The 18989-nt window shown below is 52.8% G+C and overlaps 1 protein-coding gene across 1 annotated transcript in view; it reads left to right on the top strand.

The window, feature by feature from the left end:
• Nucleotides 1-18989, top strand: part of plxna3 (plexin A3) — an 86202-nt gene that overhangs the window by 67080 nt on the left and 133 nt on the right. The window contains exons 11-31 of the mRNA XM_084679859.1: nt 1870-1966; nt 3142-3332; nt 3667-3815; nt 4106-4226; nt 4984-5120; nt 5713-5883; nt 6246-6339; nt 6579-6821; nt 7349-7492; nt 8268-8502; nt 9404-9546; nt 10349-10605; nt 10909-10975; nt 13425-13571; nt 16368-16527; nt 16803-16906; nt 17134-17230; nt 17353-17543; nt 17715-17884; nt 18255-18467; nt 18625-18775. Coding sequence (XP_084535985.1) covers nt 1870-1966; nt 3142-3332; nt 3667-3815; nt 4106-4226; nt 4984-5120; nt 5713-5883; nt 6246-6339; nt 6579-6821; nt 7349-7492; nt 8268-8502; nt 9404-9546; nt 10349-10605; nt 10909-10975; nt 13425-13571; nt 16368-16527; nt 16803-16906; nt 17134-17230; nt 17353-17543; nt 17715-17884; nt 18255-18467; nt 18625-18775 — 3282 coding nt within the window. The remainder of the gene's footprint in view (nt 1-1869; nt 1967-3141; nt 3333-3666; nt 3816-4105; nt 4227-4983; nt 5121-5712; nt 5884-6245; nt 6340-6578; nt 6822-7348; nt 7493-8267; nt 8503-9403; nt 9547-10348; nt 10606-10908; nt 10976-13424; nt 13572-16367; nt 16528-16802; nt 16907-17133; nt 17231-17352; nt 17544-17714; nt 17885-18254; nt 18468-18624; nt 18776-18989) is intronic.

Below are 18989 nucleotides of genomic sequence, written 5' to 3'. Positions count from 1 at the left end.
TGGGTGTGCAGTAGGGATGAGTAAAGGAGTGGGGGAGGGTGTGTATCAAGGCTTTGAACACTGCTTATTTACACGCTGACTGCTTTGATTAGGGGTGGTGGTATAGGATCTCTGTGTCATGGTGTAGCTCATCAGCTGTCTGAAGACCAAAGAAGCTTCTGGGTTGTAGACGGACTCTCTCTGGTTGAGCTGAGCTCTGAGGAGATGGGATATGGACGCAGCCGTCCAGTGACCCTAACCACAGACCTGCTGATCCATGATCTACCTCTGTTATTGAGACACGCACACACGCACGCACACACACACAGCATGCAGGTCCCTATAGAGATGTAGAAGCATGTGGTGCCTTGTGTCAACAGGTTCACCGGTCTTCAGTTGAGCCTTTCAGCACCCACACACTCCTTCTCGCTCTGCCTCGCTGCCTCCCAGTTATGTCCCACAGCAGCTGCTCAAGGGTTTAACACACACGCACACACACACACATGCAGATATGAGCATGTGCACTCACACACACACACATGCTGATATGAGCATGTGCACTCACACACACACACATGCTGATATAAGCATGTGCACACAAGTACACACACAGAAATACTCACACACACACACACACACGCAGGAATACATGTACACACACACGTGCAGGAATACACACACAGACACACACACGCACACCCCAGATGATTTTGCAGTTAGCGTGCCCCCTGGCTGGGGGGGTCCGGAGGTGATGGTGGGGAGCTCAGGAGTGTTTACACACGCTGCTATGGATGGGTGGACAGACTCCAGGACTCAGGACACACGCACCGTCTACTCTCACCCTTGACCTCCAGCATTAGTTCTCAATCAGTCTCACACACATACTGTCTCCAATCTCCTTTAACCTTCTGCATTAGTTCTCAAGTCTCTCTACACACACACACACACACACACACAAACTGTCTACACTCACCTTTAACCCCCATCATTAGTTCTCTATCAGTCACACACACAAACACGCACACACAAACCGCAACACAACATAAGTCTTCTGTCATTTCACTGGCATTAGTCAATACAGGTCTTCAGTTCCAGTCAGCTTGGCTCTGGATGGCTGCTGGCTCTGGTGGCTCTCCCACGCTGCAGCCTGTGAAGGTGCTGTTACTGCTGGTGTGGCTCTGTTGTACCATGCCGTCAACAACCTCCTCTGACGTTCCCTCTGTATGGAACAAACTTGTCTGGAATATGGATGCGTGAAGTATGATGAAAGCATATCTGTTTTGGCGATATGGTTGACTGACTGAGATTGACGACTCAGACTGGGAAAACAGTCACAGACTAGGCAAGCCATGCTTGAAAACACAAACACACGTCCACACACACACACACACACACTCCCACAGGTTGCCTGGGCTTCATCCTCCTTCTGACAGTGGAGTGAACTGCGAGCAGTTTCTGGCGAGGGATCGATGTGTGTGATCAGCAGTATTCTCTGTGGGCTGAACACTAAGTGCTCTCTGTGTTACTCTGCTAATTTAAACACCGCCTGTAAAAACACCATCACCCCCCCTCCTGTCTTCCCCCCTTCCTCATGTCTCTCCTCCTGTCTCCCCCCCCTTCCTCATCTCTCTCCTCCTGCCCCCCCCTTCCTCATGTCTCTCCTCCTGCCTCCCCCCCCCTTCCTCATCTCTCTCCTCCTGCCCCCCCCCCTTCCTCATCTCTCTCCTCCTGTTCCCCCCCCCTTGCTCATCTCTCTCCTCCTGTCCCCCCCCTTCCCCTCTCTCTCCTTCTGTGTACTTTTTTCTCCTGTCTTGTCTTCTCTCCTCTCTCGCCTGAAATTGGCTTCCTTGCTTATCTTTGTGTGTGTGTGTGTGTGTGTGTGTGTCACAGTACTGGTACGAGGGCGACGAGTCAGGGGACCTGCCTGTGGACTTCTCTATAGTGTGGGATGGAGACTTCTTCATAGACAAGCCTCCCAACATGAAAGGTGTGTATCACTCCCCACCCTGGAGAAGCATCTCATCACCACATACAAAAAATGTGTCAGTCATCGTCACCCTCTTAGACATGTCAAATGAAGCTGCTTATTTGAAGGGGGGGTTGTGTGGGCGACCCCATAGGTTTACATGTATTACTTACAACACCACACATAACCAGGACACTCACTCAAACAAGCTTTAGGCCGAATCCCAATACTCCCCCTTACCCCTTAACTTACCCCTTCCCCTTGGCCCTCGAAAGTAAGGGGTAAGGGCTACATAGCCCTAGGAAATGGGACACCACTTGGTTACAGGTACGTCATCTAGCACGTATCGATATCTCCAAAGCAAGTAGTGTTATGCACTGATTTAAACGAAATTCGCTGCTAATGGAGTTTACTTTAAACTGTAGACATGCTAGTCAAAGAAATGCGGGACTGTTGTGCAATTCCGCACTGTAACATTAACGTACCAAACTAGCGATTTTTAGAAACGTTTCAATTAGGAAAATGGTTGCAAATATATATGTTCATGACTGTATATAACACTAAACAAGACTGTCACAATTTTTTTATCAATTAATTAAGCCGAAAATATTATATTTAGCGGACTCTCTGGATGATCTGGCCGCCATTGTTGCCGGTCGTGCAGTTTTCACATAGCCCTCGGTTTCAAGTAAGCTCCCGACCTCACTTGGTTTTAAGGGGTGTATACCCCTTAGTCTTAGCCCTTCCCCTAGCTCAAAAAGAGTATTGGGACACCACTAGCTCTCACGGGAACGCGCAAAACGAAGGGGAAGGGGTAAGGGGAAGGGGTAAGGAGGAGTATTGGGATTCGGCCTTAATCTCTAAGACTCCCTTTCTGTCTTATGTAACCCCAGGGCCCGTCCAGTAACTTACTATCTTTTCTACCTCTTTCTTTCTACATCTCTCTACTCTATCTCTGTCTTTCTTCCTCTCTACTGTCTGTCTGTCTGTCTCTCTCTCTCTACTCTCGGTTTCTCTCTCTCTACTCTCTTGTCTCTCTCTACTCTCTCTCTGTCTCTCTCTACGCTCTGTCTCACTCTCTCTCTACTCTGTCTCTCTCTGTCTCTCTCTGTCTCTCTCTGTCTCTCTCTGTCTCACTCTCTCTCTACTCTCGGTCTCTCTACTCTGTCTCTCTCTGTCTCTCTCTGTCTCCTCAGCCCTGCTGTATAAGTGTGAGGCCCAGAGGTCTAGCTGTGGCCAGTGTCTGAAGGCCAGTGCAGAGTTTGAGTGTGGCTGGTGTCTAGACAGCAGGAAGTGTCTCCTGAGGCAGCACTGCCCTGCGGCCGAGCAGAACTGGATGCACCACGGGAGGCACAACCTGCGCTGCAGCCACCCCCGCATCACCAAGGTAACCCTCACCCCGACCACACGCTGCAGCCTGCTCGAATAATGTGAATGGAAGTGTTGTGAGGGACAGTCCGTGTGATGAGAAAAGCTTCTGGCCCCTCCCAGTCTCCAGTCCCTCTCTCCAACCCTTGCCCCTGCCTGCTCCCAGTGCAATGCTCTGTAATGCACTCTGGGACTCAACCTTGACAGGCCCTGACTGATTGAATCACGTTGATTGATTGGCTCTCCCTAACCCCGACCTTTGTGTGTGTGTGTGTGTGTATATGTATGTATGTGTGCACGTGCGCACCTATGTGTGCGTGTGCTCCCGTGTGTGTGTGTGTGTGTGTGTGTAGATCCGTCCCCTGACAGGGCCCAGGGAGGGGGGCACGCTGGTCACCATTGAGGGGGAGAACCTGGGGCTGCAGGTGAGGGAGATCACTCACGTCCAGGTGGCCGGGGTCCGCTGCATCCCCGTCCCTGCTGACTACATCAGCGCTGAGAGGTACCAGACAGTCCTTTATACACCAATGATATCGCTGGATATTTATACCTTCTATATATATATATATATATACACATTTCTCTCCATAAGTATTTATACTACACGTTCATTTGTATAATCTGTTCTGGTATATTTATGTATACTACCTTTTTTATGACCTAAGTGTGTTTACATGTATTTACATTCATCATTCAGTCGTCATTCTTTAACCAGAAAGAAACAGCAAACTATAAAATGTAAGGTTTCAGATGTGATGTTGATGATGGACTGTCTGTGTGTGCTCCCTGCAGGATCGTGTGTGACATGGCTGAGGCCCTGCTGCCTCACTCCCCTGGGGGCTTTGTGGAGCTGTGTATCGGGGTGTGCAGTGCAGAGTATCGCACCCAGTCCTCACAGACCTACTCCTTCGTGGTGCGTGGGCCTTTTAACACAACGGACATTTCAGATGACTTTGAACATGACATTGACTACATTAAACTGGCCCCTTATTAAGAAAGCCTGGTATGTAGAACCCGTCTAAGTTGAATAGTGGCAATGTATGTGTCTCCTGGAAGGCAGATCTGACAGAGACACACTTTGATACAGAGGTGGAAAGTTTAGCCAATGTTCTAGCCAATGTTGACGTGCAGTAATGAAGCAGCCTTCCCGGCACCCGGGCGACAGCAGCACATTGGCTCTGTCTGGCCGTTATCTCGTCCGCTCGTCAACGGGACGCCCAGATGAGGAGCGCTGACTGGTCGCCTTAAACGACCAATCAATAGCCTGGATTTGGGTTCTTGTGGAGGACAGAGACAGGACAATTACCCTGCCTGCTAATCACTGCTGGGATGAAGCACGCTAACTCCACTCACTGTCACTGAGCTTAACACACACACACACACATACACACACACCTACACTCACACACAGTTCTACCAGAGTCAGAGCACAGCAATTACCAGCAGAATAATGAGAATCAGGCGTTCTTGTTTCAGATATTCATTAAAATGTAGATTTTTCAATAGGACATTAGTGCACCGTAATAGTTTGAGTGTGTGTGGCGTGTGTCTCTAAACCCCACACAAATATAGTCTGTGTACATGTTAACACTGTGTGTGTCTGTGTGTATTGCAGTAATACTGTGTGTCTGTGTTAACTCTGTGTGTGTGTCTTGTCTGTCTTCCTCCAGACCCCCACTCTGACCCACGTGCGCCCAGAGAGGGGACCCGTGTCAGGGGGGACCAGACTGACGGTGTCTGGCATCCACCTGGAGGCTGGGAGCAATGTCAGAGTCTTTATCGCCCAGGAGGAGTGTCTGTTTGTCAAGTAAGTCTACAGGCAGTCAGTCTACAGACAGGCAGTCTACAGACAGTCAGTCAGCAGGCAGTCAGTCTACAGACAGGCAGTCTACAGACAGTCCGTCTACTGACAGGCAGTCAGCAGGCAGTCAGTCTACAGACAGGCAGTCTACAGGCAGTCAGTCTACAGGCAGTCTACAGGCAGTCAGTCTACAGGCAGTCAGTCTACAGTCAGTCTACAGGCAGTCAGTCTACAGACAGGCAGTCAGTCTACAGACAGGCAGTCAGTCTACAGACAGGCAGTCTACAGGCAGTCAGTCTATAGGCAGTCAGTCTGCAGGCAGTCAGTCAGCAGGCAGTCAGTCTACACGCAGTCGGTCTACAGACAGGCAGTCTACAGACAGGCAGTCTACAGACAGGCAGTCTACAGGCAGTCAGTCTACAGGCAGTCAGTCTACAGGCAGGCAGTCAGTCAGCAGGCAGTCAGTCAGCAGGCAGTCAGTCAGCAGTCAGTCAGTCTACAGGCAGTCAGTCTACAGGCAGTCAGTTAACAGGCAGTACATAAACACATCACAGGCAGCCACACAACACCCCGATCCCTGTGTGTGTTCCCTGCTCAGGAGGACCAACAGGGAGATAGTGTGTGTGACGCCTGCGTCCCAGTCGGGCTCTGGCCCCGCCTCCATCCGTCTGCTGATTGACAAGGCGGAGGTGACCAGCACCGAAATACGCTACATCTACACCGAGGACCCCACCATCCTCAGCATTGAACCCAACTGGAGCATCGTCAAGTGAGTTTAGCTTTCACCCTCTGCTCTGCTCTCCTCCTCTCCTCTGCTGTGCCCTCCTCTCTTCTCCTCCACTCCACTCCTCCTCTCCTCTGCTGTGCCCTCCTCTCTTCTCCTCCACTCCACTCCTCCTCTCCTCTGCTGTGCCCTCCTCTCTTCTCCTCCACTCCACTCCTCCTCTCCTCTGCTGTGCCCTCCTCTCTTCTCCTCCACTCCACTCCTCCTCTCCTCTGCTGTGCCCTCCTCTCTTCTCCTCCACTCCACTCCTCCTCTCCTCTGCTGTGCCCTCCTCTCTTCTCCTCCACTCCACTCCTCCTCTCCTCTGCTCTCATCCACTCTCTCGTGTCGTCCTCTCTCCCCCACAGTGGCAGCACGTTGATCACCGTCACGGGAACCAACCTGCTCACCATCCAGGAGCCCAAAGTCCGGTCCAAGTACGGAGGAGTGGAGACCGTTAATGTGAGCAGCACACACACACAGATCAATACCCTCACACGCACATTGCACACACACGCGTGCACTCACACACCTACAGTCACAAACACACTCTTGAAAGACACAACACGGGTCACAAAAGTAACATACCGAAGCCAGCTGTGATAGTGATTCAGAGTGGAACGCAGGAACCCTGCTTTCCAGAGTGCTTCCCAGAGTGCTTCCCAGAGTGCCAGGCTAAGCCCTCGTCATCCCCTCCCCAGGTGTGCACGGTGGTGAGTGACCAGGTCATGACCTGCCTGGCCCCCGGCATCATGTACACCCGGCCCCACTCAGCCCCGGAGGGCGGGCTCCACCCGGATGAGTTTGGCCTCATCCTGGATCACGTGTCCAGCCTCCTCATCCTTAACGGCACACCCTTCACCTACTACCCCAACCCCACCTTCGACCCACTGGGGAACGCGGGCATCCTGGAGGTGAAGCCCGGCTCGCCCATCATCCTGAAGGTGAGGAGAGCTCCCTCCTCTGAACCTCCCTTTGGGGCGGGGGCGCAGTTGTGAGCGGATGTCTGGTGTTTTCTTGGTCTAACGGTGAAAGCGTGAACTCACTTTTGATCTATGTAGAGGAGATGGTAAAGGAGCTCAAACTAGGGGGTGACCTTTTGGTCTAACGGTAAATGCCTGGATCTGGCACACAAGTGGGGGACTTGGAACCCTGCCTGGTAAGAATGGTAAATGATGTGCCTGGGGTTCAGATGGAAGCTTCTGACACACAGGAGACCACCTGGCCCTGAGGAAAGGAGTGCGCTAAAACTGTGTGTCTTGTTTGTGTTTTTGTTTGTGTCTGTGTGTGTGTGTGTGTGTGTGTGTGTGTGTGTGTGTGTGTATGAGGGCCTGTGTGTGTTTGTCTTTGTCTCTGTGTGTGATCTGATTTTCCTCAGTAGAACTGCAAAGTGTTGCAGTCAGGGTTGTTTATGCTCCAGGCAGCTGAATATCGTTGTTGTCTAAGTGCAGAGAACCTCTTTTGTCACCAGGGCAAGAATCTCATTCCTCCCGCCCCCGGCAACAGCCGCCTCAACTACAGCGTGATGATTGGAGAGACGCCCTGCCTGTTAACCGTGTCCGAGTCCCAGCTGCTCTGTGATTCGCCCGAGCTGACCGGAGAGCAACGAGTTCTGGTAAAGTCAATTCTGTAATGTCAATGACATCATACTCACCTGCCCACCCATATCTGTGTTGAACGGTGACCAGGGTTTGGGAGGTAGCTAGTTAGCTAGGGAAGGAGAAAAGATGGGCGGAACGAGGGGGGGGTGGAGACATGGAGAGAGCAAAGTGTTAATGACTCTTTCAATCTCTCTCTCCATCCACCACTCAATAATTCACACCCAGGCAGGGGATGGGGGATAGAGGGAGCGAGGCAGGGGTAGTGGAAAGATGGAGGCATGGGGTCGGGGGACGGAGGGGTGAAGAAGGGAGAGGCGGAGGGGTAGTAGGACTGAAAGGGTAAGGAGAGGGAGAGGGGTGGAGATGAGGTAGTGGACAGAGGGAGTGATGGAGGGCGGACAGGTTAAAGGTGGTGCTGGTTTGCAGGGTGGTAGGAGGTCTAAGCTCATTATCGTGCAGTGAGAGAGGAGGGGGAGGAGAGCTGCCCACATGCAACCCTGCTCAGAGGCACTCGACCTGGGACGTGTTGCTAGGTAGCTACTGGACCTGGGGGCTACAGAATTACTTACTGAACGGTGCCTACTGGAAACCATGGAAAGCCATGGTTTATTAAGAGTCAGATGAACACATAAATCTGATTGCTGTGTGTTGTATGTGTGTGGTATATGTGTGTGTGTGGTATATGTGTGTGTGGTATATGTGTGTGTGTGTGGTATATGTGTGTGTGGTACGTGTGTGTGGTATATGTGTGTGTGGTATATGTGTGGGGGATGCGTGTGTGTCCTACAGATCATGGTGGGGGGGATGGAGTTCTCCCCGGGGACGCTCCACATCTACTCAGACAGCGTCCTGACGCTGCCCGCCATCATCGGCATCGGCGCCGGCGGCGGCGTGCTCCTCATCGCCATCATCGCCGTGCTGATCGCCTACAAGAGGAAGACCCGCGACGCCGACCGCACCCTCAAGAGGCTGCAGCTGCAGATGGACAACCTGGAGTCCCGGGTGGCTCTGGAGTGTAAGGAGGGTAGGTGTCCCCCTGGTCCTGCTAGCACCACACACCTCCACCACACGCCTCTGCCACACACCTCCACCACACTCTCCTCCACCACACACACCTCTACCACACACCTCCACCACACACCTCCACCACACTCTCCTCCACCACACACACCTCTACCACACACCTCCACCACACTCCTCCACCACACACTCCTCCACCACACACACCTCTACCACACACCTCCACCACACTCCTCCACCACACACTCCTCCACCACACACACCTCTACCACACACCTCCACCACACACCTCCACCACACTCCTCCACCACACACCTCCACCACACACACCTCTACCACACACCTCCACCACACACCTCCACCACACACACCTCCACCACACACCTCTACCGCACACCTCCACCACACACCTCCACCACACACTCCTCCACCACACACACCTCTACCACACACCTCCACCACACTCCTCCACCACACACCTCCACCACACTCCTCCACCACACACCTCCACCACACACCTCCACCACACACACCTCTACCACACACCTCCACCACACTCCTCCACCACACACCTCCACCACACTCCTCCACCACACACCTCCACCACACACCTCCACCACACAGATCTCTACCACTCCTCCACCATACACACCTCCACCACACACCTCCACCACACACCTCCACCACACACACCTCCACCACACACACCTCCACCACACACCTCCACCACACACCTCCACCACACACACCTCTACCACACACACCTCCACCACACACCTCCACCACACACACCTCCACCACACACACCTCCACCACACACACCTCCACCACACACACCTCTACCACACATGCCTCCACTCAAACCCAGGCCTCAGTTGACCCCTGACCCCCCGTGTGTCCTGCAGCGTTCGCTGAGCTGCAGACAGACATCCAGGAGCTGACCAATGACATGGACGGGGTGAAGATCCCCTTCCTGGAGTACCGTACCTACACCATGAGGGTCATGTTCCCCGGGATCGAGGAGCACCCCGTCCTCAAAGAGCTAGACGTAAGATGTGCTAGATCTGCTCCACCCTCTCCCCCCGTTTTCTATACTAGATCAGCTGCTTCTTCCTTCCTTCTTCTACTGTTTTTAATACTAGATCTGTTCTTCTCTGTCTCTGCATACTTGATGTGTCAGTGGTCTGGTTTGGTACCTCTAGCTCTACAGAGGTATCTTAAGTTCACCTCTTTAATACTGTTTCGCTGCCAAAAAGAAGCAACGATAGATCCCTCCCCTCTTTTACCTCAGTATGAGGCTTCGCAGAATTCTGTTTTCCTAGCTCTCTGTCTTCCTCCCTCAGTCCTCCCTCTCTCTCAGTCCTTCTCCCTCTCTCTCAGTCCTTCTCCCTCTCTCTCAGTCCTTCTCCCTCTCTCTCAGTCCTTCTCCCTCTCTGTCAGTCCTTCTCCTTCTCTTTTTAATGAAAGCCCGTGGCTGTAGTGGCCTCTCAGGAGACAGTGGTCTGGTTGTCTGGAGACCTGGACTGCTGAAACACTGGGAAGACAGACAGCTGCCCGGGAGGAAGGGCCTCCTCCAAGGTTTTATTAATGCTGCCTTACTGAGACTAACACTTCTCTCTCTCTCTCTCTCTCTCTCTCTCTCTCTCTTCTCTCTCTGCTGTCTGTCCTCAAAACACACCTCGCCATTCATCTCTCACACATACATACACACATCTCACCTCTCTCCCACACACACACACGCACATCTCACCTCTCTTGCACACACACACACACACACACCTCACCTCTCTCCCACACACACACACACACGTTGCCACTCACACACATGCCCACACACACGTCCCATCCAGTCTCCAGCCAACGTGGAGAAGGCTCTGCGTCTGTTCAGCCAGCTGCTCCACAACAAGATGTTCCTGCTCACCTTCATCCACACCCTGGAGGCCCAGCGCTCCTTCTCCATGCGGGACCGTGGCAACGTGGCCTCCCTCCTCATGGCGGCGCTGCAGGGCCGCATGGAGTATGCCACCGTGGTCCTCAAACAGCTGCTGGCCGACCTCATAGAGAAGAACCTGGAGAACAGGAACCATCCCAAACTGCTCCTCAGAAGGTGCGTTGACCCCCCTGACCTCTGACCCCTCTGAAGTACTTATCAGAATAAGGGAGAGATGCCCACTGAGCAGTTTTGGTACCTTTAACCTGAACCTTCCAGATCACCAACCACTGTTCATATGAGCTCCAGAAAGCCTGGAATGACCTTAGTCTGAACTTTTCAAAGTCCTGACCCTAACCGTAGGAAGGATCTGTGCTCCTGCGGACCGTCCTCGACCCCTGCTCCTGACCTGTGTCGCTGCTGTGTGTGTGTGTGTGTGTGTGTGAGGCTGATCGGTATGTGTTCTCATCTCTCCTGCAGGACTGAGTCCGTTGCAGAGAAGATGCTGACCAATTGGTTCACTTTCCTACTTCACAGGTTCCTCAAGGTAAGGACGCCATCTGGACACGTGCACACACACGCACACACACACATACGCACATACGCACACACACCAATACACCGGTACACACACACCAGTACCTCCATGTATTCGGCTCCATGGAGATTAATATTGTACAAGGAGAGACTCAAGGTAAAAAACTAAATCTCCACAAACATTTAATTCCTTAAGTCCTTCCAGACAGGGAACTTTTAGACTAAATCTTCTAAATGGAATTTATTTTGCCTTACCAAGAGGATTTGTCAGAGGCAAACACCTTGAACAAGGGATTCTAAATGTCCCTTATGAGACACTATAGCCCTCCATGAGAACATTATCCCTCATCTGGCCTGCCAGAGACACTTGCGGTTCATCCTCACATGAATGGATGACTATGACATCTCACTGCAGTCACTCTAGTCATTCTGAATTCAGATCAGAGTGCTGACTGTGGGAGGCCAGGGTGTGGAGGGAGGCAGGGGTGGGGAGGCAGGGGTGGGGAGGCAGGGATGGGGAGGCAGGGGTGAGGAGGAAGGCAGGGGTGGGGAGGCAGGGGTGGGGAGGCAGGGGTGAGGAGGAAGGCAGGGGTGGGGAGGCAGGGGTGTGGAGGGAGGCGGGGGTGGGGAGGCAGGCAGGGGTGAAGAGGAAGGCAGGGGTGGGGAGGCAGGCAGGGGTGAGGAGGAAGGCAGGGGTGGGGAGGCAGGAGTGTGGAGGAAGGCAGGGGTAAGGAGGCAGGCAGGGGTAAGGAGGCAGGCCAGGGGTGTGAGAGAGGCAGTGGCGAGGAGAGAGACAATTAGTGAGGAGGGAGGCAGGCTTGAGGAAGGAGGCTGGTGGTATGAGAGAGGTCAGGGGGAGGAGGAGGAGGGAGGCAGGGGTGCAGGCCGGGAGAGGGCTGGTGGATGGCTGGTGGATTGCTCTAAGATCTCTAACATCTGCACTGATGTAACTTAAACACTTCTGGCCTCCCTCCAACAGCACATTCCAGCAGGCAGTTAGCCCTCCTTGCACAATGGACCTGATGTTCTGCTACTGACTTACACTCTCTCTGCCCTGCACTTACACACACACACACACAAGCACGCACGCACGCTGCAGAGTAACACAGCAGCATAATAGGCACAGTATGGAACAGGAAGCGGCCATATTGGCTCCTATAGACCACCTGAAAGATGGGATCCCACACACCCACACAAACAGTCCACCCTGCCTAGTCCCTTCATGTTGGGTACAGACCACACACCTTCTCTCACACGCACATGCACACACACGCACACACACACGCACACACACACACACACACACACACACACGCACACACACACACACACACACGCACACACACACACACACACGCACACGCACACACACACACACACGCACGCACACACACACACACACACACACACACACACACACACACACGCGCACACACACACACACACACACACACACACACGCACACACACACACACACACACACACACACACACACACACACACCTCTCCAAGTCCCCCACTCTTATTGGCCGGGACTCCCTGCCCCCAGAACCGCACCTCCAGCCTCAGCACTGTATGACACTAATGATAGTGATTAGCCAAGTGGAGCAGGAGATGGTGTTGGCGTCTCCACAGCACATGGTGTCACAGAGCCTCAGAGAGCCGCCGCCCACTGGAACGCTGTCCCCGTCATGTGTCATTACCGCAGGAGCGGCCGCTCGTGACGCCCAGCACCTGTTTCCACGCTGCGGGGTGCTGTCGCCCCACAAGTCTGCCGATCGGCCGGTCAACATCTGACAGGACGCGTTCGTGGCCGTTAATGTCCATGCGACGTGCGTTAAGGGCGTCCTACGTCAGTGTGTGGAGCAGGGTGCTGAGAGGGGGTTGCCAGTGGAGGACTGTGTGGTCCCCGTGATTGCTGGCATGCTGGTGGCAGTGAATGGCCCTCAGTGTGCCTAGGCAGCCAGCCAGAGACCCAGGATACCACCCTGTAATTATGGACGTCACACTAATCAGGCCTAAGGACTAAATAACAGTGCTCTCTGTCTGCCTAGTTAGTCCTTGCAAGGGACTCTAAGAGAGTGTGTGTGTGTGTGTGTGTGTGTCCAAGGAGGTAATTGGCGACTTCCACCTTCCCTCTTCACCACCATGTTGAGAAGTGATTACTCCACTCTTCATTATTCTCTTATTCACTTATTCTGTCTTTATCTCTGTCTCCCTGTTTCTCCTTCCCTCTTTCTCTCTCTCTCTCTCTCTCTCTCTCTCTCTCTCTCTCTCTCTCTCTCTCTCTCTCTCTCTCTCTCTCTCTCTCTCTCTCTCTCTCTCCCTCTCTCTGTCTCTCTCTCTCTTACTCTCTCTCTTTGTCTCTCTCTCTGTCTCTCTCTCTGTCTCTCTATCTCTCTTACTCTCTCTCTCTCTCTCTCTCTCTCTCTCTCTCTCTCTCCGTTCTTGTCTGCAGGAGTGCGCAGGAGAGCCTCTCTTCATGCTGTACTGTGCCATCAAGCAGCAGATGGAGAAGGGTCCTATAGACGCCATCACCGGAGAGGCCCGTTACTCCCTCAGCGAGGACAAGCTCATCAGACAGCAGATCGACTACAAGACCTTGGTGAGACACACATACACAGACACACAACACATTCCCACACACACAGTCTGCTTCGCACATCAACAGGGAACCTCATCCCCTACGTAAACAAACCAGGGTTTGAGGGGGCTCTCGCCTCATCCCATTGGCTGGGAGGGTTTCCAGCTTAGCCAGTGGAAAGATGGCGGGGGCGGAGCTGCTGGAACAGACCCACTCAGCAGTCAATCACAGTCTGACCTGCCGTGGGCGACTAATCAGTCAAACCAATCACACGATTGATGGTCCCCCCCATAAACCACGCCCCTCCCACTCGCAGCCTCTCTCCCGCCAGCCAGCCAGCCACCCAACCGCAGTTGCCAAGCCGACAGTCCTGCCAGGAAGGACTACACTTAAACTATTAATGATTTACCCGGCGTCACCGAAGCCCATTGACTTCCACATAAAACCCTGATGCCTCACACTGTATCGTACGAGGCACCAGAGCAACAGCACAGGAATACTGCAAATATTACCTCATGTTCATTATTTATATGGCGAAACAGCTGACTGGGTAAGATGCATTGGTAGGCACACACACACGTTAAGTCACACACACACACACATAACCCCACACACACACACACAACCACACACACACAACTTTATTCCAGGAGTCAGCAGTATGCCATCTCGCTAGCTATTCCTCACTAGTAAATGTTGGAGAGCTGTAGAACACTGCAGTGGCCATGTCCAGACACGATGGTCCAGACACGATGGGCTTCCATGCAAGGGAGGGGACCGATCCAGTCTGACCAGCCAGATAAGAGCCTTCCTCTATCTCCCACACGGCAAGCCACCTCCTGCCACAGGACCCAGAGTACAGGGCCAGTTCACCATTCGCCAAACAGCCTCTGGCTACGGCGCACAGTTGTGACTTCCCATTGGCTGAGGGGAGAGCGAGGCTGTTCCTCAGCAGTGACAGCTTCTCTGGCAGCTGGAATGTGCCCCTCTCTCAGAGGGGTCGATAGACAGAAAGGTAGATGTCACAGGAAGTAGTCTAGGGGACAGATACTCCCTTAGGGGCTGCTGACACTCACGCATACACACACAGAGAGAGCCGCCTCAGTAAAGGACTATAAGAGACATCTATACAGCACTGTATCCAGTACATCTATTATATAATCAATAGAAATAGTATGGATGACTGAGGTGGTCGTCGAGTCGCCATGACGATACGCTTGATCAGAATTCGTATCAATCGTGCCCATCTAAGCATGTTAACACGCCTCATTTGTCACCCTCGTCACCGGGACCCCTTTGTGACCAGGATGATGTGTGTGTGTGCGTGTGTCCCTCTCTCTGGTTGGTCAGTGTGTGTGTGTCCCTCTCTCTGGTTGGTCAGTGTGTGTGTGTCCCTCTCTCTGGTTGGTCAGTGTGTGTGTGTCCCTCTCTCTGGTTGGTCAGTGTGTGTGTGTCCCTCTCTCTGGTTGGTCTGAGTACAGTAGAGATAACCAGCCTGGTGGAGCGCTGAGGCATGTTCCTCACGACTCGGTGTGATGGCCACAGGGCGTGAGTGTTGTGTACGAGTCTGTTTCCTGGCAGGGTGTGTATCCATGCCTACAGATGCTTGGCACGGGCCAGGTGTGTTACCATGACCACGGATGAATCAGGAGGATGGCAGGCGGAGGAGGGTGCGTGTGGGGTTAGGCGAGGTGTGTTGCCATGCCCACAGCCCCACAGATGGGCAGAGGCTGCCAGCTGCTCACCGTGGTAATCACCTGATTTACACGCCTGGCACATGCCAGCGTTTTCCCCACGGAGATACACAGCGCGGCACCACAGGCGCTATGGAGCATGCCCAGTACCTTTGCCCATTAGAGACGACCTCTACAGCCATCAACCCCGACCTTCACTGATGACTGGTCACCGCGGTTACCCTGGGAAGAATCATTATATTTGATCAAACTGGTTATTAATATGATAAGTACTTCATTAAGTATTACAGGCAGTGCAGGGAGGTACTTTCATCCACATCCACATTGATTCATGTTAGCAAGATCAAAGGTTATTCGTCTATGAGTCTTTCAAAACTTTAAACATTACAGAAATATGTTTCTGAATGTTTCACCAGAATATTTAACTTAGATCTTCTGTTGCAACTGAACTCTTGTACCACTTCACTGTAACCCAATCAAAGGCTGGTAATAAATAACTTTGACCCAATCAAAAGCTGGCATCTCTCCATTGTGAGCCTCTCAAAGACTGTAATGTCACGGCTGTGAGCCAATCAGAGACTGGAATCCCACCACTGTGAGCCAATCAGAGGCTGGGGATGTCTCCATGGTGACTGACAGAGCTGTAAGAGAGACAGAGATGAGAAGCACACCAAAACTGTTAAGCAGAGACATCCTCCCCCCCCTCCCCCCCCTTCTTCGTTGGCTGTGTCATATAAATCCCAGTTTGTGCTTTAATCAATGCTCTCTGTCAGTTCTCTATTGACCATCGTCTGGACTATAACTCACGCTGATCGCCCCCATTCTCTCTGATTGTCTCCAAACAGATGAAATCTTCATTATCGACGAGCCCGTTCATATCTCTGGGGAGGTTTATCAATAAAACACAGTTTAAAAGTGATTGATTCACAACTAACACCTGAGGACATAGCAGATTTACTGTAGACAGAAGCACTCACAGTTCCCCTGGTGAATACATGACCTGTAGCTACTGTTGTCAGACCCCCTGCAGTACCGGTCATGGTCTCAACAGCAGAAGACACAAATACATTACACCAACATCTAACTGAAAGTGTGTGTGTGTGTGTGTGTGTGCTCCCTCCAGACCCTGATGTGCATCCCCCCAGAGGGCGAGGCTGGGACAGAGGTCCCTGTCAAGGTGCTGAACTGTGACACGGTGACCCAGGTGAAGGACAAGCTGCTGGATGCTGTGTACAAGGGCATCCCCTTCTCCCAGAGACAGCAGGCCGACGACATGGATCTGGGTGAGAACTCGCGCTCGCATGAATGAAGTCAGACACACCAGCAACCCAGACTGAAACACACACACGCTGACACGCATGAATGAAGACACACACCAGCAACCCAGACTGAAACACACACACGCGCACGCTGACACCCAAAGGCTCTCTGTCACGTGTACACAGGCACAGGCACACGGACGTGCTCAAACACACGCACACACTGACCTTGCAGCTGTTTCGACCTCCTTTGATTGTTGTAACCAATCACCTTCTCTGTTTGTGTCCCGCCCCCCCAGAGTGGCGTCAGGGTCGACTAACCAGGATCATCCTGCAGGATGAGGACGTGACCACCAAGATAGAGAGCGACTGGAAACGCCTCAACACACTGGCTCACTACCAGGTCAGTACACACACACACACAAACGAGTGCACACATTTTGAAATGGCTCATTGATATTATAGATAATGACGTGATTCGAATGGGTAATGATGTGGTTAATATGGGTATTGATGTGGTTCATATTGATACTGATAGGGTTCATCTAGATAGCAATGTGGTTCATACAGGTATTGATGTGGTTTGGAGATGACGGTGTGGTTGATGTGGTTCATGCTGCTGTTCCTCAGGTGACAGACGGCTCCTTGGTGGCCCTGGTCCAGAAGCAGGTGTCAGCCTACAACATCGCCAACTCCTTCACCTTCACACGCTCGCTCAGCAGATACGGTGCGTGTGTGTTTGTGTGGCATGTCTGGCTTTCAGCTTGTAGGTGTGCATGCTGACACGTGTGTGTATGTGTGACTGACTGTGTGTGTGTGTGTGACTGACTGTGTGTGTCGCCCTTCCAGAGTCTCTGCTGAGGACGTCCAGCAGTCCAGACAGCTTGCGTTCTCGCGCTCCGATGATCACGCCTGACCAGGAGACAGGGACCAAGCTGTGGCACCTGGTCAAGAACCATGAACACGCCGACCAGCGCGAAGGGGACCGCGGCAGCAAGATGGTCTCCGAAATTTACCTCACCCGTCTCCTAGCAACAAAGGTAGCATTCCCGTCCATGCAGAAGGTTGTAGCTGTTGTAACACATGCAGATGTTTATTGAGACCGCTGTTCAAACCCCTGTGGTTTATCCACAGTTCTGTGGTAGAACATGAGACGTTCTCAGACGGAGATCATGTGATTGAAACACTTCCTTGTTCATCCCATCCACCAGGGGACGCTGCAGAAGTTTGTGGACGACCTGTTTGAGACGGTGTTCAGCACAGCCCACCGCGGCAGCGCCCTGCCCCTCGCCATCAAATACATGTTCGACTTCCTGGACGAGCAGGCTGACCGCCGGCAGATCACCGACCCGGACGTGCGACACACCTGGAAGAGCAACTGGTACATTTACATTTAGACATTTAGCAGACATTCTTATCCAGAGCTACTTACAGTAAGTGCAGGGACATTCCCCCCCGAGGCAAGTAGGGTGAAGTGCCTTCCCCAAGGACACAACGTCATTTGGCACGGCGGGGAATCTATCCCGCAACCTTCTGATTACTAGCCCGACTCCCTCACCGCTCAGCCATCTGACTCCCTGGTAAGACCGCCTGCACTGCCGGGGGCGCCGAGCGGAGAAGTGCAGGAGACATGGGGAGAGACCGTGGAGGTGCTGAAGGTCTCAACACAAAACCAGCTTAAGATACGCTCGGTCTCACTTTCTAACGTCTCTCTGTCTCTCTCCTCCTCCTCCCTCCCTCCCTCCCCCCAGCCTCCCTCTGAGGTTCTGGGTGAACGTGATCAAGAACCCCCAGTTTGTGTTCGACATCCACAAGAGCAGCATCACGGACGCCTGCCTGTCGGTGGTGGCCCAGACCTTCATGGACTCCTGCTCCACCTCGGAGCACCGCCTGGGGAAGGACTCGCCCTCCAACAAGCTCCTCTACGCCAAGGACATCCCCAACTACAAGAGCTGGGTGGAGAGGTGAGGGCAGACAAATCTAACACTCCTTCAGATAAGTCCAAAGACATTCCTATTAGAGCTGGGTGGAGATGTGAGGGCGAACGCCAATTGCACAGCTGTTCGTCCGCAGTCTGTTTATTGCTGTTGTTGTTTACATGATGTTGTCGTCCATCCCCAGGTACTACCGTGACATCAGTAAGATGCCCAGTATCAGTGACCAAGACATGGATGCCTACCTGGTGGAGCAGTCTCGTCTCCATGGCACCGAGTTCAACACTCTGAGCGCGCTCAGTGAACTCTACTTCTACATCAACAAGTACAAGGAGGAGGTGAGAGCCTGGGGGTATTGGCGGGGGTCGTAGGGGCCACTCAGGGACATCCTGACTGCCTCTAATTGGAGAGTCAGTTGAAAGTCAAGAACACAATAACTGCGTGACGATGAAATTGTGTTTACGCTGTGGAAGGATAAAACTCTATCCCTCTCTCTCTATCTCCCTCTCTCTCTATCTCTCTCCCTCTGTCCCTCGCTCTCTCTCTTTCCAT

This window comes from Hypomesus nipponensis, chromosome 18 (genome assembly GCF_054491055.1).
Source record: "Hypomesus nipponensis isolate SF chromosome 18, ASM5449105v1, whole genome shotgun sequence".
Lineage (NCBI taxonomy): Eukaryota > Metazoa > Chordata > Actinopteri > Osmeriformes > Osmeridae > Hypomesus > Hypomesus nipponensis.
The sequence above is the reverse complement of the archived record's forward strand: the minus strand, read 5'-3'. Positions and strand labels throughout refer to the sequence as shown.